Raw genomic sequence first — 23,229 nt, 5'->3', positions numbered from 1 at the left:
TGTGTACATTCCTGGTACTTGTTGGGCGTGACCAGGAGAGCTGGAGACATCAGCTGTGCTGGAGGAGCAGACTGGCTGGTTCTATTATTGTGGTGGGCTTACATGACAGCCCTTGCACCGGCAGCCAGAATGCACCCTTTCTGAATGTCCCTCCACCGGGCTTACCTTTGCCCTTGCTTGGCTCCTGTTTCCTGGTGGTGGCTGATTGTTCAAAGTGAGAAAGTTGAAGTCCTTGGCGAGGAAAGCAGCATCCTTCTCCGCCCCCTGCCAGTTTGGAGGAAACATCATTTGTGGTGGCACTGTGCCGAATGGCGGTGGCTGTTGCTGGAAGGAATTCATTTCTTTTTTCAGGTATTTTCGAGAAGAAAATTGACTTCTCCTCCGGTAGGGCCAAGGCTTGTGGGCCTTAGACATGTGCTGTCTCCCTGTCAGAGCTGGGGGATGCTTTCTCTGCTACTTGGCACCTCCAATCTTCCTGACAAGCTCTGCAAAGACACAAGAGGGAGAGCGGCCCACAGGTCACCAGAAGTCCTCCCCGAGGTGGCACTTTTGCCAACCCCTCCTCACCCCAGCCTACAACCTACCCCCTACACACAGATGCAGAGACCAGGGGTCCAGTGCAGGGCCCCTGTCTGCAGGAGGGGCTCTTGGCAGCTACAGAGCACAAGTGGATTTCTACCGGCTCGGGCTTGGGGAACGGGGGCAGTGGACTCCACATTCCCAGTAGAGTCTCAACGTTCCTTTGCTACTTGTAGTTGTTGTTGTTGTTGAGACAGGGTCTCACTCTGTCACTCAGTGGGGGAGTGTAGTGGTGTAATCAGGACTCGCTGCAGCCTCAACCTCCCTGGACTCAAGCAGTCCCCCTGCCTCAGCTTACCGAGTAGTTGGGACTAGAGGCATGCACCACCATGCCCGGCTAGTTTTTTTGTGTGTGTGTATTTTTTATAGAGATGGGTTTTTGCCATGTTGCTCAGGCTGGTCTCAAACTCCTGAGCTCAAGCAATCCGTCCGCCTCAGCATCCCAAAGTGCTGGGAATACAGCCATGAGCCACCACACCCAGTCTCCTTTGTCACTTCTGATGGTCTGTGTCATCTATGGCATCAGGTCTCTGTGGCTCAGCACCAGGCAGGAGAACCATTAGGTGTGCAGAGATGACAGGCAGCACCTCCTGGGCCTGCTGGAAGACAGACATGGCCTCACACCCGGGCTTGGCCAGGCACCAGGGGAGTGTGGGAGAAGCAGGTGTTGGGCCCCAGTTCTCAGGCTGTGGCCTGCACTCAGATGAGGGCAGCACCGTGCTGAGATATACATTTAAGCTTCACAACAAGCCTATGCATTTGGCCCTTATCTGGATTTTCAGGGTCAAGAAACGGACATCCGGGAGGGCCAATGACGCCTAAGCCAAGACTCAGAGCTGGGCCTGTGCTCCGGGCAGGAGCCCCCCACACTCTGGCTTGCACTGTATCACCCTTTCCTCTAGTAGTAAGGTGGATCTAGGAGGATGAATGGTGTCCCCACAGTCCCCCCAAAATTTATGTTCACCTGGAACCTGGGAACATGACTTTTTTTTTGGAAAAAGACTCTTTGCAGATATAATTAAGGTGAAGATTTTGAGATGAGATCATCCTGGATTTAGAATGGGCCCTAAATCTCATCACAGGTGTCCTTATCAGAGACAGGCAGAGGGAGATTTGGGACATAGAGACCCACAGGGAGAAGGGCCTGTGAAGACAGAGGCAGAGACTGCAGTGCTGCAGCCCAGGCCAGGGAATGCCAAGGCCTCTGCCACAGCCACCAGGAGCTGGGACGAGAGCACAGATTCCCCCTGGGGCCTCCAGAAGGAACCAGCTCTGCCGACACCTTGATCTGGGACTTCCAGCCTCCAGGGCTGTGAAAGAACCAATGTGTGTTGTCTAAGCCACCCAGTCTGTGGTCTTTTGCCATGGCAGCCTGAGCAGACTCATACAAGGGTACGACTCTGAATGTGCCAGGCACTTTCCACCACGTGGTTATTGTGGTGATCAAATCAGACCAAGCCCTCACTCCTGGCACACCATCCTAGCGGGGAAATGCCAAAACAAATACACCAACCAACCAGGAACTCCAGGTGACAAGGGAGTGTCTGGAGAAAGACAGGTGGTGGGCTTGAGATTCTGGGGTGAGGGTAACTTGGGTGCCCACTGGAGGGTGTGCCTGGGAATGGGCAGAGGAGCAAGGCTTGGAGGAAGTGGGGACCAGCCTCTCCCACAGAGGAAATGCATGTGCAAAGGTCCTGAGGTCGGAATGAGCTCAGGGAATAGGAAGATGGTCAGTGTGACTGCTGAAAAAGAGGGAGGAAAAAGGCTTGCGAGATGTGGGCAGAGGTCTTGCATTGTATGTTGGTGTGAGGGAGGCCTTTGGAGGGTTCTGAGCTGGAGAGTGGTGTGATGGGCACCCTTGAAGATAAGGAGACCAGGTACAATAAAGGACACAGCCATGGACCAGGAAGGGCATGAAGAAGAGGTAAGGTTTACACACAGCCAGAGTGCTGGGGCTTTGGGACAGTTGGGCCAGGCTACAGGACTCAGGCTCTGTACAACTGAATCTCATGCGTCCAGAGTTTCTCCCTCGAGCAACCTGCCACATCTGCTACCTGCGACACCTGCCGGCTTTCAGCACGGCAGCCTGGAGGAGTGGGAAGCCAGCCCCTGGGGCAACCTCCCATCCTGAGGTGGGACAACTGGGGACAACTTCCTCCTTCTCCCACCTCTCAGATGGACATGCTTCCATGTGGCTCGTTAGAAGGTCCACGTAGGATGGAGCCCAGTCATCCTCATGGGGTCTGCTGTCGGGGCCTTCCCCATCCCTGCTCACCAGCCCAGACCCTACTCCTGCTGCCCGGGATCCCAAAGCCACGCACAAGCCTCTATGGAGGCTCCACTCGGCGAGGGGCAGGGTGGGACTAGACCAAGGCAGAGTGTCCTCCACAGGCAGGTGGCAGCACCATCTCCCTAAGATAAGGCCCACAATCCGGGTTTAGGATAAAGAATTAGAAAGTAGGGTTGGGGCCTTCCAGCACAAGGGCTGTGCATGGGACCCGGGGACCCGGAGCGTGTGCTGAAATCTCTTTGGGTGTCAGTTTTCACATCTAGAAAATGGGGCTGACCGTTCTTCCTGAGGATGTGGGAGGGTTCCATACTATTACTCATATCTTATAAGCACTTGTGGCTCAAAGACTGAGTGCTGGTACCAACACTGTCACGTGTGGCTGTCATGTGTGGCGCTGGTCTCTGTGGAGAGGACACTAGGCTTCTCACCATCCCCTTTCTTGGGAGGGCAGGGCTGCTGCGCCTGCTCAGGCTGAGAGCAGGGACTGCACTGTGCAGGAGGCGGTGCTGTGAGTGTGTGGAGCCTGTCCCAGGGCTGGCTCCTGCCTGCTGTTTAGGAGGGGCTGCAATACAGCCATCGAGGCCCGGCTGGGAGGACACCTGCTTGCCTGTCTGTGTCTGGCTTTTTTTTTTTTTTTTTTTTTAAGTTTGAGAGTCTGGGAAAGCAAGGCCTGCTTGAGGTTTGGTGCCTAGCTCTCTTTCTGTCTTTGAAGTCCTCCCTTCCGTTGGGGGGCTCTAAAAGACAAGCCCAGGGGCAACACCCTTTTGGAAACAATGGCAAAGGGGGTGGTGAGAGCCGACTGGATTCTGGATGCTTTGAAGTCATGGTCAACAAGTCAGCTAATGGCCGGCTGTGGGGCTGAAGGGCAGAGGGGAGTTGGGGAGAGCAGGAAGATCTGTGGCCAGAGCAGCTGGAGGGGGAGCCACACAACTCCAAAGGGCCTCGGGCTGGAGACTGCCTGGAGCCTGGAGGGCCCTGGCAGGCGTGGGCTTCCAGGACACCCTCATCCTAATGACCACTCCCACCCCTGCTCTCCAGTGCCTACTCCCAACAAGGCACAGAGAGGGTGTGGCTCACCCAAAGTCATATCATGCATTGGTGACAGCTGGGGCTCCTGGACCTGGCAGACACCCCCCTTGCCACACCCAATTTATCTGCCTCAGCTCCATAGCTCCCCTGGTTGGGTTCCTTGCTCTCTCTGAGCCGCAGTTCCTGAGTCAATGTGAGTCTTCATCCACTCTGTAAACATTCATTGAGTGCCTGCTGTGTGCCAGGCTCTGGACACCCAGCCGGGAGACATTGCCACCTTTTTCGGCGCTAAGGATCTGATGGGGGAGGCAACAGTCAAAAGCTGCATTCCCACCATCTACACGATATCTTTCCTGATGGATTCTGCCTGTTTCCTGTCTCCCCAGCTGCAATAAGGCCCCAGGGGGGCAGGGATTTTTACCTGTTTTTTTTCACAGCTGTACCTGCAGCCCAAAGTACCTGGCATACAGTAGGAGCTTAATAAAGGCTGTGGAGGAAAAAACAATAAAAATGGCGAAAGCATTTCCTGCATAGGAAACTGTCATGCACCCATCAGAATGTTCTATCTCTTAATGTGAGATATTTCCCAGTGGCTAAGATGTAGTCCTGACTTCAAGTCACATTATTTTAAGAGATAAAACAGCGAACATTTATACCAAGAATAGATAAGATGGGCATTTGGAACTGCTTATGATTTGGGGATGCTACGGAAGCACAGAGGATTTATGACATCTGTGATTGTCCACATCAAAAATGAGTAAGGGATCAGTAACTTATTAGAAGCTACCCAATATCCAAAGGAGGTATGAGATACTAAAGTAGAAGCTTTTAGTTGAGAAGCCATGCCAGAAGTCAAGGGCGATGTCCTTACTGACTTCATGTTAAAAAAATTAGCTTCAAATACTATATTAGAGTTCTAAAATAGTAACTGACATCTATCCACCAAACTTTCAGAAAGAAAATTGGATCCATTTATAATTGACTCATAATAATCGATGTAAACTTCTGACAAGTAATATTGGCAATCTCAAAAATAGTTTCTTAATAAAGATGGAATCTGGTCATCTCAGAACACCTGCCTGTGAGTGCCATAAGCCTTCCTAGCTAAATTACTCCATAATTGTTTGCATCATGGAAAAGGTAAATTAAGTTTTACATGCAATGCATATTGGTCAGGAAATTTTCTGGAATTGGCCCAGGAAGTGGTAGAGTCATATCTCATCTGCAACAAATATAACCCAGGCAAGACTGTAAAGGTGAGACAGGATTCAGAGCCTTGGGTTCATGATTGCAAGTCTACCTCTTGCTAGACTTTCTATTCTTAGCATGGACAATACCTATCTTCCTATCAAAAGATTATAGACTTACTGTCCTGGAGGGTCCTTCTTCTAACACAGACACTTCACTGTCTGAATCACCCTCAGTGTTCGCAAAATACAAAATCAATCACACACTGAAGCTGAAATTCCCTAACTATAAAAAACCCTCCATCTCTCTGGGCTTTGAGTTTTGCCATCAGCTTTCTTGGCCGTGCGGTCTTGGCCTCTATCTGTAAGCAGAAGATTACTCCTTAACTCCTAGGTAGAGGATATAATAGGCTATTGGCGTGACCGTCTCTGAGTGCTCACTTAGTCCAGCACCCCATGAGATCATAACCGGATGCTGTACATGACCAGGAGTAACTCCAGCAAGGCCTGGCTCTGCTCCATTTCATGTACGCAGTTAAGCATTGTCAAGGATTAGCCTCACACACCAAGTCTCGTGCCCAAAGGAAATGCCAGCCAGAGGAAATGCCGGCCAGACTTTTCTGACCTCCAGCCTGGTGTGGGTCCGCTGGAAGAGACCTCAAGGCAAAAACTTTTCAGACCTCTTTGGAAGGAGCCATTTCAGGTCCTCCTAGCAAATGCCAGGGCAGTCAAGATCCAAGGTGTTGACCCAAGTACTCGAGAGTCAGTAGAAACAGGCAACAAACCCAGACCAATGGATCAGCTCAAATGACCTCAAACCAAGACTAACCACAAAAGCCTCCAGATGCAAAAACTAAGAGCTACGGACCAAGCAGTCGGCTTTGGGAGTGGACAGCTTCACTCAAGATGACGAGACCAGATAATGATTGAACTTCTTGTGACTCCCACCACAGTGGATTTCTTTGTGTGTATTTTTAAACATTATACTCATGGCTATTCTCTCTTATTCAGGATCAGATTTCAATCCTGCAAGCACGTTTTATAATTTACTTGTTTTTGTCTTCTTCCTCCCTCCTTCAGACCAAAACACGTTTTCTCCTAACCCACCCTAAGAATGACTCAGCAGTCCATTTGGAAATCTTGCCTCTTGCTGGATCTGCCACCCATTTCCAACTCCAGGAACCACACAAATTGTGAGCATTCCCCTACTGAATTCCACGCCATACATTTTCCAACACATAATTCCAACACATAATTACCTTAAGATCCATAGAATAAGTATTCTTATGCCTAGACACACATAGGCTGCCATAATCACTCCTACCATAAAACACAACCCGCATGGCCGGGGTCTGGGGGGAATGATCCTGCCTCCTATATGGCCACCCTGATGCTTTTCACATCCCTTTAGATCTGCTCTCAATTTCACTAAAGGCAGTGTTACCACATACTTACATTTCTCATGTACAGATTTTTGCTTCCAACTCTTCTCCACTCACGAAATACAATTATACAAACAATAGAACCATTTGCAAGAGAAATATGCATGAAGAAAAATGTCCACGTGCAGGAAGGCAAGACTGTTAAGTTGCCACAAAAGTGGTCATCGCCGTTTGCTGAAACAGAGCTCATGGGAAACTTTTCTCTCCGAACAACCCCACACCGCCCTACTCCAACGGTGCCATGGGAGGACCCCTTTCCTTACATGGTGCCAATGCACCCCCATGCTGGCCTGAGGACCGTCATCGTACTTTGGGGGCTCCTAGCGATACAATCGCAGGATTCAGCTCCTCTCCTGTCCCACTTCCTCTGCTCTTCACAGCTTTCGCAGAAGTAGCTTTGCTGGAAGTGTCAGAGCCGCAGGTTCCAACAATTAACTTGAAGGTCTTTAACCGTGGTGGTGGTTCCTGACTTACGGCTATCACAGGCTTATCCCTTGCTCTGGGTGGAATGACACAGCCCAGGAAAAGAACCTTTATCCACTCGCCATGGTGGGACGGACGACCATCCAGCTCTGGGCCACGCAAGTCGTGGGCGGAGCTCTGGGGAACACTTCCTGTTGCTTTGCTACCCTCGTCGGGTCTAGCAAAACAATCTCCACATGCAAACACTGGCTTTCCTAATTAGAGAGCAGAGCTTGGAATCTTTTCTGGCTAAAGGCAGGCTGAGGGGGACGCGGGCTTCCTGGAAGTTCCCCGACTTTGCTGATGGGACTGTCCCCTGCTAGCTGCACAGCCACGGCGGGGCGGGAGCGGGGGCGGGGGCGGGGGCGGGGGGCAGGGGTGCGGCGGGCAGGGAGGTCCCTGCTATTGTGGAGGGAGGAGAGTGACTGATCGCAAGGCTCTGCGCTGGATGCGGCATCATCCCCCATGCAGGGTGGCCCTGGCTTCTACCGAAGGTGGCTGTTGAGAGCGCCCTGCAGGAAGGCCCCTGGGGCACCAGAGTCCCAGAGCAGCACCTCACTTCTCAGGAATACCCCTTCCAGAAACCCTGATGCCAGCCCAGCACTCCCACCTGCTGGCCCAGCAGCTCTCAGCGGCTTTTCTCCCTTGGGACAGAGACTGCTTACACTGCCGGGCTCAAAAACCTGCCCCATGCCCCGGCCAGCCTCATCCCCAGATGTCACCCTGTGATGACCTGGACTGCCCTCTCTGCAGTGGAATCTTCACTCGGACCCTCTGTCTCAGCGTTTCCTAATGAGCTCTTGCCCAGTCTTGCATCCTCCCCCTGCAGCCTCAGAGGGGCGGATCTTCCAGCAGAGCCAGCGGCTCCTGGGCTCAGCAGCCCCACCTGGGGTCCCTACTCACTGGGAGGAAAGACCATGGTTGTGTGAATGGCCCCGCCGCCGCTCAGCCTTCAGCCCCTGTTCTCCAGCCTGGCTTCCAGAGGTCCAGGTCCACAGGCCTCCTGCACCCCCCTCCTCCCATGGGGGCTGAAAGCACTTCCTGTTTTCAGAACTAGCCCTGGGTTCATAAAACGTTTTCTGATGTGAAATCCTTGAAACCAGAAGGGCTAGGCGGCAATTTTATGGGATCACTGAGAGATGAGTCCATCTAAAGTTGGCACAAACAGCTCCTAGCCCTATGGAGACTTTCTCAGGGGGTACAGGAGGGCTTGGCCAGGACCCAGCAGCTCGGTGGGCCTGGTGGCACCCACCCTAGCAAGTGAGATCTCAGGTGGCCTCACTCCACCCATCTGTCTGGGAGGGAGCCTGGGACTCTGAACCCCTAGCCACAATATCCTTCAAAGGCTGAGAGCTGGAGCCAGCTGCCCTTGGTGACGAAGTCAGGGGTCCAGGAACAAAACCGAGTGCTGATGGGAGGTGATAACTCAGCCTCAACTTCTTCCTCTCCGTGGGAAGAAAGAACAAGGGAAAGGAGGGTTCCTTTTATGAAGCCCAATATTCTTCATTTCATGTTCCTTTTAAAACATATTTAAAACTCTCGCCACCCTCACCCTCACCCTCATTTTCATAAAGGGCAGGTCTTGCTAAGCATATCATGAGCTGATTATTAAGTTTGAGAGGACAGGAGCTGGACACAGATTGCTCTGCAAAACAAAGGGGTGAAAAGTTGCAGGGGTGAACATGTGTGAAGGTCGGAGGCAGGAGTGAGCCGTGGGGTGACATGTAGGGGATGAGAAGTCCCTCAGTCCCCCTCCCCATTGCAGTTTAGGGAGGATTTTCTGACACGGGCCTGTTGAGTAAGGAATGTAGGTTTCGGGTTGTCTGGTGTGTGCCTGGTGAACCATCTGTCTCCCCTACACAATCTTCAGAAATGGCTACAGTGTGTCTGTGTGAGTGGACTGTCTCGGGAGCCTGTTGGCTGGCTGGGTGCCCCTGCAGGTTCACGGAGATGACACAGAAGAGCCGGGTGACACATGGACAGGTGGGACTTGGGCTATGCACACAGGCAGGAGGGAATGGAATTGGGGGGCTTAAGAGGCTTAGGGGTGCAGGCCTCTGCTTTCAGGAGCCACTGCACTGTGGGTTCCTCTCCAGGGCTTGGTCCCCACGTGGGAGCTTCCGCAGCCCAGTATAATTGCAGAGCATGGGAGCCGTGGACCTTGACTTGAAGAGAAAGTGCAGGTCTTGAGAGAGAGGAACTGAAAAACCAAGAAGACAGCTGGTGAGAGAAGAGGAGAAAAGAGAAGACGAGGCGGCTGTCAGGGTACAGCAGACAGCCAAGTTAAGAGTTAAGACAAAGATGAGGAACAAGGTGAGGTCAGAATCCAGGAGGGAGCTACTGAGGGCCAGGTCGGGAGTGACGGATCCAAGGAAGGACAGCAAGGCCTTGATAAGATGCAGTGGACCCAGAGGAGAGGTGAGGCCAGCTGGCTCTGTACTGCTGAGCCACAGGATTTGGAGTTGCTGTCAACTTCGAGGCTGCTGTTAAACCAGGGGGCTGCCAAATATTTTCAAGGGGTGACCAGGCCAGGAGTCTGAAGACTAAGAAGCATGCATTCTGGATAAATTGAAAATCGGTAAGAAAATAGGAGGGGATCCTTTTTTCTTAGAGGATCAAGCTTGGAAAGTCCCTCCTTCTGACTGAGAAAAAAAAGGGATTTGGTTTATTGCAGCTCCCACACTAGCAGGCTGCTTTGCATCTTCCAGTTTTAGCCATTGCCGGGTTCTGCATCAGACACTTTCCTATAACATTACCATCTTATTCAGGTTTCCCCGTAGAATCATTCACTGAAAAACAGCCACTTAACGTGGTCCTGCCTGCCTCCCAGGAGTGTCAAAACAAAATGTGACCCCGTGGAAAAGGTCTCTGCTTTAAAAAAAGAAAAATTTCACTCAAGAACATATCCATGGATTTATTTAATCTCCTTAATATAAAGAAATTATGTTGAGATTATGTTAAGATTAGTCTCCTTAATAGGCAGTCACAATAAATTACCTTGCAGAAGTCCAAGCTAGTCAAATTTACTCTCCCAGTGAATCCAGGAGCTCCCTCTTGTTCAAGAGTGAGAGAGACAATTGTCCTATCCTCCCTTAGCCTTGGCCGTGGGAGGCTGAGAGCCAAATGCTGTGGTCAATCAGAGCGGCCCTTAGTTCTCATATGATGTCATGTTCCTTGGTTCCTGTCCCCTGATTCTTGTTGGGTTTCATTCTTGTGTTACAGTTTTATGGTGGCACTTTTTAAAACACCTCAGAGCAGGGTACGCAAGAGATAGTCTTTGTGGGTTGAGCGAGGAGTCCAGGGGGTGGGGGTTGCCATGTCAACAGTGAGTCACAGCTGGAGAGGCTCTGGAAGGGCAATGTTGGGACATATATATATCAGCATCAGGGTTTCTTGTGTAACAGGACAGGGTGCCGGGGTCAGACCAGGTTAGGAACCTAGAACTGGTTCCTGATAAGATAGAGAAAAACAAGGGACTGCACGCGCAACACAGGGTGCCAGGGATGAACAATATGGGGCGGAGGAAGACGGCTGGTCTTGTGCAGGGATCACTGAGGCTCTCCCAGGGAAGGGACTTCTCTTCTTCCCTTTCAATGGCAGGACCCAAAGCATCTGAGAAGGACCTCTGCCTGCCCCAGTAGCTGGGATTACAAGCATGCACCACCACGCCCAGCTAATTTTGTATTTTTAGTAGAGATGAGGTTTCTCCATGTTGGTCAGGCTGGTCTCCAACTCCTGACCTCAGGTGATCCACCCGCCTCGGCCTCCCAAAGTGTTGGGATTACAGGCGTGAGCCACTGTGCCCGGCTAAACCTCTTTTCTTTGTAAGTTACTCAGTCTCAGGTTTACCTCTATCGTGACACAAATGGACTAGCACACCAGTCATAGATCAGCCCCGTGAGTGATATACAGGTGCAAAAAGGGAATTCATCAAATCTATAAGACTATGTTCCCCAAACTGTGCACCTGGGGTATTTCAGCAAACTCACAGACCACTGTGGGATCTTTAAGATTTCCCAGTGATACACGAAGGCAGCTGTTGGACACCACCCAGCCTACTATTACTGAGTTGTTTAGACCTACCTAATTAGTAAATAGAACTGCCAGGAATTTATTTTGGGTGGCGGGCACCATAAATGAACTACGGAACCACTCAGGGAAGCCCAAATGGAGAAAGGTTGAGAATCTCTGCTCTAAGAGCAAAGGCCGGAGGACCGGTAGATGCTGAAGCAGTGTGAGGGTACACACGTGTGAGAGGCAAGCGGGGGCGACTGAGACAAATCCAGGCTGAGTGAGGAGGCAGGAGTGGGCTTCTGCGTGTCTGTGTCCAAATGTCCCCTTTTGGGGAACACTTCTGCACTGCTGGTGGGAGTGTAAATTAGTTCAGCCATGTGGAAAGCAGTCTGGTGACTCCTCAAAGAACTTAAACAGAATTACCATTCGACCCAGCAATCCCATTACTGCGTATGCACCCAAAGGAATAGAAATCATTCCACCGTAAAGACACATGCAGACGAATGTTCATGGCAGCACCGTTACAATAGCAAAGACATGGAATCAACCTAAATGGCCATCAATGGTAGACTGGATAAAAAAACGTGGTACATATACACTATGGAATACTATGCAACCATCAAAAAGAATGAGATCATGTCCTTTGCAGGAACATGGATGGAACTGGAGGCCATAATCCTAGGCAAACTAATCTAGTAACAGAAAACCAAATACCACATGTTCTCAATTATTAGTGGGAGCTAAACATTAAATACACATGGTCACAAAGAAGAGAACAAGAGACGCCTGGGCCTACTCAAGGGTAGAGGGTGGGAGGAAGGAGAGGAGCAAAAAACTATCCATTGGATACTATGCTTATTACCTGAGTGATGAAATAATGTGTACACTAAACTCCCATGACACAATTTACCCATGTAACAAACCTGCACATGGACCCCTGAACCTAAAATAGAAGTTAAGCAAACAAACAAACAAATTTTCCTTTTTTATAAGGATACCAGTCATATTGGATTAGGGCCCACCCTACTGGAAAACAACCTCGTCTTTAATTACATCTGCAAAGACCTTATTTCCAACTAAGGTCACATTCAGAGGTTCTGAGGTTAGGATTTGAACATATACATCTGAGGGGTGTGATGGTTAATACTGAGTGTCAACTTGATTGAGTTGAAGGATGCAAAGTACTGATCCTGGGTGTGTCTGTGAGGTGTTGCCAAAGGAGATTAACATTTGAGTCAGTGGCTTGGAAAGGCAGATCCACCTTCAATCTAGGTGGGCACCATCTAATCAGCTGTCAGCAAAGCTAGAATATAAAGCAGGCCGAAAAATGTGAAAAGAGAGACTGGTTTAGCCTCCCAGCCTACATCTTTCTCCCGTGCTGGAGGCTTCCTGCCCTCGAACATTGGACTCCAAGTTCTTCAGTTTTTGGGACTCACACTGGCTCCCCTTGCTCCTTAGGCTGCAGATTGCTTATTGTGGACCTTGTGATCCTGTAAATTCATACTTAGTAAACTTCCATATATATGTATATATTTATTTATTTATATTCCATTAGTTCTGTCCCTCTAGAGAACTCTGACTAATACAGGGGGCCTAGTTCAACCCATAACAGGTACGCAGTGACTGAAAGTAGTACAGCAAGAAAATCAGCCCACAGCCCCACTTCCGGCAGTGCTGCCCCACCCCATCCCTGTCCCTGTCCATGCTTGAGGAGCCGGTGCCTGTCCCCAATGCCCAGGATGTGCTTAGTCCATCTTCCACCAGGGTCCTCAGGAGCCTGGGAGTGTGGTGAAAAGGGCAGCCTGGTCACTGTATTGATTTCTATTGAGGGCTGGAAAAAAACTCCAAAAGTGCAAAGGGGAGGGAGTTTCCCTACATATGCTTAAAGCCATAACTTGGCAATTCCAGAGACCTTTGCAAAGAGAAATCCCTCTTTCCAGGCACATCACTGGAGAGGAAGGCCCTGGGGGGTGAAGGCCCAGGAAGCTGGTGGTTACCCAGCTTAGGCAGCGCTGAGGTGAGGGAGTCCAGGCAGAGGTGGTCAGAAGTCATGGTGAATTCATGACTGACACTCCCTGATGCCCCCGACAAAGGCAGAAGCCTCTGGCTCCAGAATGCTTTTGGGTCTATCATCCCCCCAAATTCTCAAGACAGCCTGTCCTGCAGATGAGGAAACTGGGCCATGGGGAGATGCTGGAGGCCTTGTGGGGGCCCCAGCCCAGGGCTGGGAATCGGGTCTCCACTGCTGTCTCTGACCTGCACCTGACACTGCACCCCAGGGTGTTGAGATTAGAGGACAAGCACACACATTCCCTGCTGAGTTTGGAAGTTTGACTGAGACTGCCGGGATCACGTAAACACCCCTGGGAAGGATGGAAATGGCTGTGCCGGACATGGTGGTTCCCGCTGAAGTCTAAGGCAAGCTGCGTCTCCCACACGGGCATAGCCACTATTGCTGGCTTGCAACCAGTCCGAGAGCTCTGCTGGGTCCTTGGGCACTGGGGGCCACTCTGCTGTGTCCCTTTGCTCCAGTCCCAATGTCACTCGCATGGTGCAGGGTCATGGCTGACCAAGCACTGGCACTGAATGCGACCTTATCTCCCCGGGCTCACCTCCTTTCTTTTTAAGACCGCTTGTTTTTCACCCACTCAAAGATACGTATTGAGCACTAAGTCCTTGAGATACATATCGAGTCAGGCAGACAAAGATCCCTGGGGGAGCTTGCATTCTAGGGCAGGGGCTAAACCTAAATAAAGCTCACATACATCCTGGCCAGACGCAGGGACTCACACCTGTAATCCCAATGCGTTGGGAGACCGAGGCAGGAGGATCACTTGAGCCCGGAAGTTTAAGGCTGCAGTGAGCTATGATGGTACCATTGCACTCCAGCCTGGGAAACAGAGCAGGAAGACCCTGTCTCAAAAAAGAAAAAGAAAAAAAAATTGCACATCCGAAGGGAGTCAAAAGTGCTTCAGGGGGTGGGGCGGGGGTGGGAAGTAGAGCAGAGTAAACGGAGGAGAGGGTGCGAAGAAAGATAGCTTGGAATCCTGATCTTTTTAAACAGCTAGAGACAACATTCTAAACACAAAATGAGAAAGAACAGTGTTCAAAAGGTGTCATCAAAGCCGAATGGGGTGGCTTACGCCTGTAATCCCAGTGCTTTGGGAGGTTGAGGCGTAAGGACTTCTTGAGCCAGTGAGTTTGAGACCAGCCTGGGCAACATAGAGAGCCCCTGTCTCTACAAAAAGAAATAAAATTAACCAGGTGTGGTGGTGCACATCTGTAGTCCCAGCTACTTGGGAGGCTGAGGTGGGAGGATCCCTTGAGCCCGGGAGCTTGAGACTGCAGTGAGCCATGATCACGCCACTGCACTCCAGCCTGGGGAACAGAACGAGAACTTCTCTCAAAAAAAAAAAAAAAAAAACAACAACAACAACAACAAAAAACAAAAAGAAAAAAAGAAAAAAAAAACGGCGTCATCAATACCACCATGTCTCCTTTCCGCTCTATATCAATTATAAAACGGACTTCAGCCCTCAGAGTGCAGGTGGTCCAGGGTGCAGTGGTCCAGAGTGCTGGAGTTGGCCCCTACTGGCTGGGAACTGGCCACGGTGGGAGCATTCACACCATGAGAACGGAAGAGAATCGGCAAAGGCTAGAAATCAGGCACCACCCTCTGCCCTGCCCCGCCCCATGAGAGCCAATTTCCCAGCATATCACCGTCACCAAGGTTACGTCAGAGCATCACAAATACCACAAAAGAAGGAACACTTGAAACCCTCCGAGACGGCTTTTGGGGCACAAAGCTCCTTACTCAACCCCCAGACTTTGTAGGACGCTGAGCAAAGCTGTCCTAAAAATCACCCCTTTGTGTCCACCCGACTATTGGCCAGATCAGGATGGAGGCCAGCCTGTCCCCAGGGCCAGCCACTTCCCCTCCAGAACCTCTTTGTCTGTGCACAAGGCTACTGTGGGCTGGTGGCAACATGGGCCCTTTCTGCACCTCACACCAGAATCTTATCTTTATGGCTCCTGCCTCCCAGCACAAGCCACATTCACCAAGCAGATGTCATGTCACTCAGGAAATATTTTTTAAACACGCATCTGCTGTGCATCAGACACAAAGCAGCCCTCCCTGCACCGGCCCCGCTCTTACCGCTGCACGTTCAGGACGGAGAAATCATCTCTTCCCTTTCCTCCACTTCACTTTTATGTGGCATGTGAACCACTCCCTCCCCTGCTCCGTCATCAACAAACAGGGAGAGAAATGAAACTACTTGATCTGGCCACAGAAATGAAACTGAGTTATCAGCATGCTCTCCAGATGACTCACAGAGTGGTCCCCAAATTCCAGCTGCATCCGAATCCTGGGAGAGCTGTGGAGACAGGGCGGCTGTCCCCCCACCCCCGCCAGAGAGTCTGATCTGTCAGGTCTGGGCTGGGCCTGAGAATCAGCATTGCTAACAGATTCCAGGGGAGGCTGGCATGGGGGCAGCTCAGAGTGGCTCAGTCACTGGAAGGTTCTGCCCTGACAGTGCCATCCAGTACCACCTGCGTGGCTCTGAAATGTGACTACTGCGCCCAAGGAACTGGACTTCGAACTCCATGTAATTTGAATGAATAGCCACGTGTGGTTCGTGTATCGGGCCTCACAGATGCACTGCTGTTACAGCCCGAGGACATGCTCTCAGGTACATGATCTGGACGCTCTGAGCTGTCCTCCTTAGCTTCATGCCTGAGCCGCACCTGACAAATGTCACCTCTCCCCTCATTAGGTGCGGAAAACCCAAAGAAGGAGGGTCAACAGCTTTCTCCAAGCACCCGTGCCTGAGGTCCCCGCCTCAAAACCAAGACAGTTTTCTTCCCATTGGAGATAAGGAGGCCCCAGGACAAACCCCAGGCTCCGGAACTCAGCCCTGAGCCGGCTGCATGTCATCTTTCTGGTCCTCACTTTTCACCTGCAAAAGTGAAGGTGCACAACCGCATGCTCCCTAAGGCTTCCTGCTCTGTGACCAAAGTCAAGGAGGGCCAGGCATTCCCATCACCAGAGTCAAGAGGTCTGGGAACCTCCAGGAGGAGCCCTCCAGATACCGGGGAGGGGACCAAGCCTCTCAAGGACTGGCAGTGACGGCTGGGAGGGAGAGCGCAGGCTCTCAGCTCTCCTATCCACCCGTGATCCTCTCCCAAACAAACATCAACACGATACGTTTAAAAAAAATCCTGAGCTCCTCTTTGCTAAGTCATTGTAGTGACTTCCCTTGAGTGCAGGCTTAACTTTACGGAAGATATTTAGAAACTTAACATGTTTTTCAAAACCTTGGCATTAGAAATATTAACACCAGGAGATCATCGTCAGGATCACCTATCCCTGAACCACTTCTCTTCCTGAGAGCCCGGGGGGACAGAGGCTGAGGAGTGAGGGGAGGAATGTGAATCTCAGACTTGGCAGCGTGATATGACATTTGGTTTCACTAGGAATGTCTTTCACAACAGGGCCTGGGCCGGCCTACTGCTTCAAGGAAGGCACAAAGAAAGGCCTCAGAGAAGCCGGACAGAGAGACACGAGCAGCTCGGGCCAGCTCAGGGGACCCTCCACCCTCTGTCAAGGCAGCATCCCCCTCCTGCACGCCCCTCACCAGCAGCCCTCGGAAGGACCAGAGGTGCCTGCGCATGCAAACTTCAAGGACAGGGTTCTTGCGTTCTGAGCACTTAGCCCTGAGGGTGAATGAATGTCCCACGCAGCATCCAAGCACGGGGGCCTGGGCCAGAAAAGATGCTGCTGTTCAGGCCTCGGTCACAGCCGCCGGGAGGAGCTCTTCTCTCAGCTCCACATCAGGGAGCATTACAGTGTGCAGCTTGGTAAAGAGGAGAAGTCCAGAAGCCCCAGTGCCCGCCTCCTGCCCTGGCACACTGACTCTATGGAAAGCGCCAGGGCCTCTGCGTGCTGATGAAGTTCCTGGCCACCTGGAAGCACCTGCAGCACCTGGAGCCATCCAGAGCCAGCGTGCATCCACTCTCCCATGGCTTCTCCAATCACAGAAGGAAAGATCAAGCAAATGCTTTCCTGAATTAACAGGACAAAGGCAATGGTGAAGTGCTGTAGACAAGCAGGGTTCTTACCTGGGGTGTGTCCCTCCCAGCAGAGCACAGGAGCAGCGGGTGCACCTTGGAGTGGAACTCCACCCTGTCATTGTCCGTGTGACCTGGCTCTTTGTTTCTTTTTTGTTTGCTTGAGATGGAGTCTCGCTCTGTTGCCCAGGCTGGAGTACAGTGGTGAGATTTCTGCTTAATGCAACCTCGGCCTCCCGGGTTCAAGCAATCCTCCCACCTTAGCCTCCCAAGTAGCTGGGATTATAGGCATGTGCCACCATGCCCAGCTAATTTGTTTTGTATTTTTAGTAGGGATGGGGTTTTACCATGTTGGCCAGGATGGTCATGAACTCCTGACCTCAAGTGATCTGCCCACCTTGGCTTCCCAAAGTGCTGGGAATTTGGTTGTGAGCCACTGCACCCAGACTGGCTGTTTGGTCCTTAGCCTCTCTGTGCCTCACCAGCCCCACTGGGTTAAATCATCATGACCCTGTCACGGGGCGGGTGTGAGGGGTAACCAGCAGGGTCCACACTGGGCAGGAAATGTGACTCTGATGTGGCACGCCCCCTTGCATGGTGCCCACCGGTGGGGGACTGGGCTGGGGGCTGGCAGTGCCCAGTGCCTTCAGAGATGGAATGACAATCTCCACACTGAAGACCACATTGTAGGGAAACATCAACAGGATGTGGAAATGAATGGCAATTCACAGTCCTGTGCCCCGGGTGCGGACGCAGCAGTGAGCTGCAGGGGCAGCAGAGGGCCAAGGGGCCATCACTGGGTAGGAGGGGCCGTCATCACAAGAACTTCACAGCCCAAAGCCGGATCCCCGGGCGATGCCTGGCCAGAAGCTCCCCTGCAGCCTATTCCATGACAGTGAACTAAGATCAACGAAGCTACAAAAATATAGCAATTTCAGCCAGAATAAAAATGTATGCCCTCCTTTTTTGATACACAAAAACGTCTATGCCTACCTAAGAACTTAGCACTTACAAGGGCCTGTATTAGTTTTGTGGGGTTGCCATCACAAAGAACCACACCTGAGTAGCTTAAACAGCAGAGGTCTCTGGTCTCACAGCTCTGGAGGCCAGACGTACCACATCGAGGTGTCAGGAGGGCTGTGCTCCCTCAGAAGTCTCTAGGGCAGACCCTGTTCCAGGCCTCTCTCCAGCTTCCCGTGGTTTGCTGGTGATTTGGGGTGTTGCTTGGCACACAGATGCATCATCCCAGTCTCTGGGTGGGTGTTTCCAAATTTCTCCTTTTTATAGGGACACCAGTCCTGATGGGTGGGGGCCCACCCTACTCTAGGACCTCTTGATCCTTACTGACCGCATCTGCAGTTAACCTGTTTTCAAATAAGGTTGCATTCTGGGGGTTAGGACTTCAGCAGATGAATTTTGGGGGATACAGTTCAGCCCCTACTGGGATCTGAGCCATGACCCCATCCAGTGGTTTGCAGCCTTCCTTGCAGACAACCAGGCTCCCTGAGGGGCCTCTGCCCAGGGCAGGGCTTGCAGGCTGGGTGATGCTCCTCCCTGGGCCAGAGCACTGCTTGGCTCTCAGCAGTCATCAGGTCATTGTATCTCCACTCACAGTGGCCACCCCCTTCTTTGGACAAGGGCTGTCATGCAGCCCACAGCCATGCAGTCCATGGTTTGCTGGGGCCCCTGAGGGAGGGGTTGACATCCTCTGGCCTCGCTGACCTGGTGCCTCCCATGTTTGGAGCCATGGGATGTGAGCAGCTGGGGCTGACACATCAGGCCAGGAGCTTGGTGGGGCTTGGAGGCTGGATTTCTGTTCCGTCTCTGGCTTTCATGCCTAACAGGGGACACCCCTTCAGCCTGGCTTTTCACACCTAGGGCTCAGCCGTGGCTGGCCTGTGGCCACATTAACACAAACAAGAAATCAATGCTGTTGTAAGCCACTGAGAATTGGGGCAGTGTGTTACTGTGAGAATGCTGGAATTTGGGGTGCCATGTAGCACCATGTTTTAAAAGGAGTCCTGCCAACAAAAATGCTTGGCAACCATTCATCTATCCCAACTCTTTTATCTTACAGATGAGATATAGAGGCTCAGAGAAGGAATATTAACCCGGCACCAAAGTCTCCTCGCTCTTCTGGGGCCAGGCCCGGGAAAGAGGTGAGAATGGACATTTGGCAGTGACTGCTGGCCCCATTGACTCTATTTTCTTAGCCCCGAATCACGTGTGTCATCTGACCCACCGTTCCAGCACGTGTGCAACATCCTGGACTCTTGGATCTACTGCTGCATCTTCTAGAGAGTGAGGTGTTCAGTTGCCCTCCTGAGAGCAGCGCCTCCCTCCCCACCCCGCTCAGCAGCCTGGCATGAAGGCAGGGAATGTGTACTGTACCCCCGGCGCCAGATGTGGGAGGCACCCAGAGTTGTGGAATGAATGAATACATTCACAGGCCCACAGGAGGAGTTCAAGAGCTCAACTTGAGTTGAACAAGGACATAACATAAGCCCCCTGAACTGCTGCTGATTCTCCCAGCAGAAGGAGATGACTGTCGGAAACTAGGAGGTGCTTGGTGATAATGGAATAAAGGTTTTCTCTCTGCAGGGCTGTCTGGACCACACAGGGGTCACACTTCGATCTGATCATAACATAGCTCCACCTGGACAAGCTGTTTCTCCCAACCCTCTTTCCAGCTTGAATCACATCATTCCCTTTAAGAATTTCCATTCATTTTAGTTTCCTGCTAATTGACATCTTCACTACATAAAATACTGGTATAAAAATACTGCGTACCAAGATTTGATACAACTAGCAAATGTTCATTGGTTTACAACAAACCCAAAATACTCGTCAAATATGGACTGTTGGATTTAGAAAAATAAGATTCTTGAGCGATTCCAGCTGCATTTGTTTATACAGAACACATTTACTCAGGACCCTGCAGTGTCAGCTTCGTTCTTTGGGTATGCAGCCTTCTATCTGGATCTCTGCAGGCCAGCCAGAATATCTGTTGTTCTTAGCATCAGAGTGGTTGATCTGTGTAGAGAAAAGAAGAGTTTTATTTATTCATTAATCTAATAAACAAGTATTTAATCAGTGTCAGTTGTGAGCCGACATAACCACTTCCTAGATTTGGATTTGCTCCAACCAAAGCTGGGTGTTTGATTTCCAATACATTTCTTAATAATAATTTTTAAATTAATATATAATAGATGTACATATTTTTGGAGTATTTGTGATAATGTGATATATCCATATCATGTGTAAAGATCAAATCAGGGTCACTGGGATATCCATCACCTTAAATTACTTTTTCTTTGTGAGAGGAACATTCAAATTATTCTCCTTTATTTTGAAATGTACAATAGATGATTTTTAACTATAGTTGCTCTAATGATCTATTGAACACTATGTCTTATTTCTTCTACCCATATATTTATACCATGTTTCTTAATAATATTTGAAGCAGGTGTTAATACAGCTCTAGAACTTTATGCAATGATGGAAATGTTCTATAATCTACCTGTCCAGTGGAGTAGCCCTTAGCCACACTTGCTTATGGAGTACAGATGGTCCCCAACTCATGGTGGTTTAACTTTACAATGGTGCAAAGGAGGTAATGCATTCAGTAGCAACTATACTCCAAGGACCCACACAACCATTCTGTTTCACTTCAGTACAGTGTTCAATAAATTCCATCAGACACTCCATACTTTATTGTAAAATAGGCTTTGTGTTAGGTGATTTTGCCCAACTGCAGTCAACTGTAAGTGTTCTGAGCATGTTTAAGGTATGCTATGCTAAGCTATCATCTTTGGTAGGTTAGGTATGCTACATGTAAATTTTCAATTTACAATATTTTCAAATACGATGCTTTTATTGGGATGTAACCTGAAGAGCATCTGTACTTGAAATGTGAATAGTGCAACCGATAAACCAAAATTTGAATTCTATTTAATTTTGATAAATTTAAGTATAAAATGTAAATTTAGCTAGTAGCTACCATATTGGACAGTGTAGCTCTAATGTTTAGTTTTCAACTCTGGGAGTAAAACTATGTGTGTGTGTGTGTGTGTGTGTGTGTGTGTGTGTGTGTGTGTGTATGTATTTTTTTCCCTGAGTCCTTGTATAGCTCCTTCCTCAGCAAATATGTATTCATCCCGAAGTGGGTTTACTCCTCTATATCTTCAACTCCTTCACAGATAATAGAGCACCTTAACTTGATGCTTAAAGTAAGGTGCATTTTGTTAATAACCTTGGAATTCCAGTAATATACCCCTTTTTATGTAACAGCTTTACTGGGATATAATTCACATAGTAAAATCCACTAATGTAAAGTGTACAATTCAATGGTTTTAGCATGGTCACAGACCTGTGCAACCATCACCATGGTCAATTTTAAAACATTTTCATCACCCAAACAAGAAGCCATGTGCCCATTAGCAGCCACAAATCTCCTTTCCCCCAACCCTAGGCAGACACGAATCTCCTTTCTGACTCTGTGGATTTTCTCATTCTGGAAATTTCATATAAATGGAATCACATAATATGTGACCTTTTGTGTTTGTTTGTTTGTTTCACTTAGCCTGTTTTCAAGGTTCATCCATATTGTAGCATGTATCAGAATTTTATTTATTTACGTATTTGACTATATTCTATTGTATGGCTAAGCCATATTTTATATATACATTTCTTACCCATTAATCAAACATTTGGGTTGATTCCATTTTTTGGCTATTATAAATAATGTTGCTATGCACATTTGTGCACAAGTTTTTGTGTGGACCTATGTTTTCCTTCTCTTGGGTATATACCTACAAGAGGAACTGTTGGGTCATAGGGCCACTGTATGTTTAACTTTTTGAGGAACTGCCAGAATGTTTCCCAAAGTAGCTGTACCATTTTACATTTCCTCCACTAGTGCATGAGGGTTCTAATTTCTCCATATTCTCACCAGCACTTCTTATTATGTCTTTTTAAAAATCATAGCCAACCTAGTAAGTGTTAGGGGATATCTCATTATGGTTTTGATTTGTATTTTTCTGAAAATGAATGATGTTGAGCTTCTTTTCATGTGCTTATTGACCATTTGTATATCTTCTTTGAAGCAAAATCTATTCAGAACTTCGTCCATTTTTAAATTGGGTTATTTGTCTTTTTATTATTGAGTTGTAAGAGTTCTTTATGTATTCTAGATTCAGGTCCCTTATTTGCAAATATTTTCTCCCATTCTGTGGTTTATCTTTCACTTTCTATAAGGTATCATTTGAAGCACAAAAGTTTTTTTTAAACTTTTAAGTTCAGGGGTACATGTGCAGGATGTGCAGGTTTGTTCCATAGGTAAACATGAATCATAGGGGTTTGTTGTACAGATTATTTCATCACCCAGATATTAAGCCTAGTATCCATTAGTTATTTTTCCTGATTCTCTTTCTCCTCCCACCTTCCAGCCTCCAATAGGCCCCTCTATTGTGTGTTGTTCCCCTCTATGTGACCATGTATTCTCATCATTTAGCTCCTACTTATCGGTAGGAATGTGTGACACTTGATTTTCTGTTCCTGCATTAGTTTGCTAAGGATAATGGCCTCCAGCTCCATACATGTCCCTGCAAAGAACATTATCTCATTCTTTTTTATGGCTGCATATTATTTCATGATGTATATGTGTCACATTTTCTTTATTCAGCCTATCATTGATGGGCATTTGGGTTGACTCCATGTCTTTGCTATTGTGAATAGTTTTGTAATGGACATACGTGAGTATGTGTCTTTATAATATAACAATTTCTATTCCTTTGCTTTTTGAATATTAAATTTTACTTATAACAAATATAATTTGTTAGGAATATTCCCAGTAATGGGATTGCTGGTCAAATAGTATTTCTGTCTTTAGGTCTCTGAGGAATTGCCACATGTCTTCAACAAAGGTTGAACTAATTTACACTTCCACCAGCAGTGTAAAAGCATTCCTTTTTCTCTGCAACCTTGCCAGCATCTGTTATTTTTTGACTTTTTAATAATAGCCATTCTGACTGGTGTGAGATGGCATCTCATCATGGTTTTGATGTGCATTTCTCTAAGGATCAGTGATGTTGAGCTTTTTTTCATATGCTTGTTGGCCACATGAATGTCTTCTTTTGATAAATGTCTGTTCATGTCC

The 23,229-nt window shown here is 49.1% G+C and overlaps 2 protein-coding genes across 26 annotated transcripts in view; both read right to left on the bottom strand.

The window, feature by feature from the left end:
• The window catches only part of MX2 (MX dynamin like GTPase 2), a 48,088-nt gene extending 32,754 nt beyond the window's left edge, over nucleotides 1-15,334 (bottom strand). For 2 of the 24 annotated variants that reach the window (XM_063702565.1, XM_063702574.1), the window contains exons 1-3: nucleotides 15,160-15,251; nucleotides 13,769-13,916; nucleotides 166-485 (exon numbers count right to left, since the gene is read on the bottom strand). In XM_063702565.1, the coding sequence (XP_063558635.1) occupies nucleotides 166-414 (249 nt within the window). In that variant the 5' untranslated portion in view covers nucleotides 415-485; nucleotides 13,769-13,916; nucleotides 15,160-15,251. Of the gene's footprint in view, nucleotides 1-165; nucleotides 486-877; nucleotides 1,179-4,319; nucleotides 4,386-6,540; nucleotides 8,033-13,768; nucleotides 13,921-15,159 lie in introns of those variants that run through there. The other 22 variants (XM_019017898.4, XM_063702577.1, XM_063702564.1 and 19 more) reach the window with 21 other exon arrangements.
• A 4,533-nt stretch (nucleotides 15,335-19,867) lies between these two features.
• The window catches only part of FAM3B (FAM3 metabolism regulating signaling molecule B), a 40,736-nt gene continuing 37,374 nt past the window's right edge, over nucleotides 19,868-23,229 (bottom strand). For both annotated transcript variants that reach the window (XM_004062833.4, XM_004062834.5), the window contains one exon: nucleotides 19,868-20,105. In XM_004062833.4, coding sequence (XP_004062881.1) covers nucleotides 20,016-20,105 — 90 coding nt within the window. In that variant the 3' untranslated portion in view covers nucleotides 19,868-20,015. The remainder of the gene's footprint in view (nucleotides 20,106-23,229) is intronic.

Source organism: Gorilla gorilla, chromosome 22 (genome assembly GCF_029281585.2).
Source record: "Gorilla gorilla gorilla isolate KB3781 chromosome 22, NHGRI_mGorGor1-v2.1_pri, whole genome shotgun sequence".
In the NCBI taxonomy this organism is placed as follows: domain Eukaryota; kingdom Metazoa; phylum Chordata; class Mammalia; order Primates; family Hominidae; genus Gorilla; species Gorilla gorilla.
This window is presented reverse-complemented; position numbering and strand designations above follow the sequence as displayed.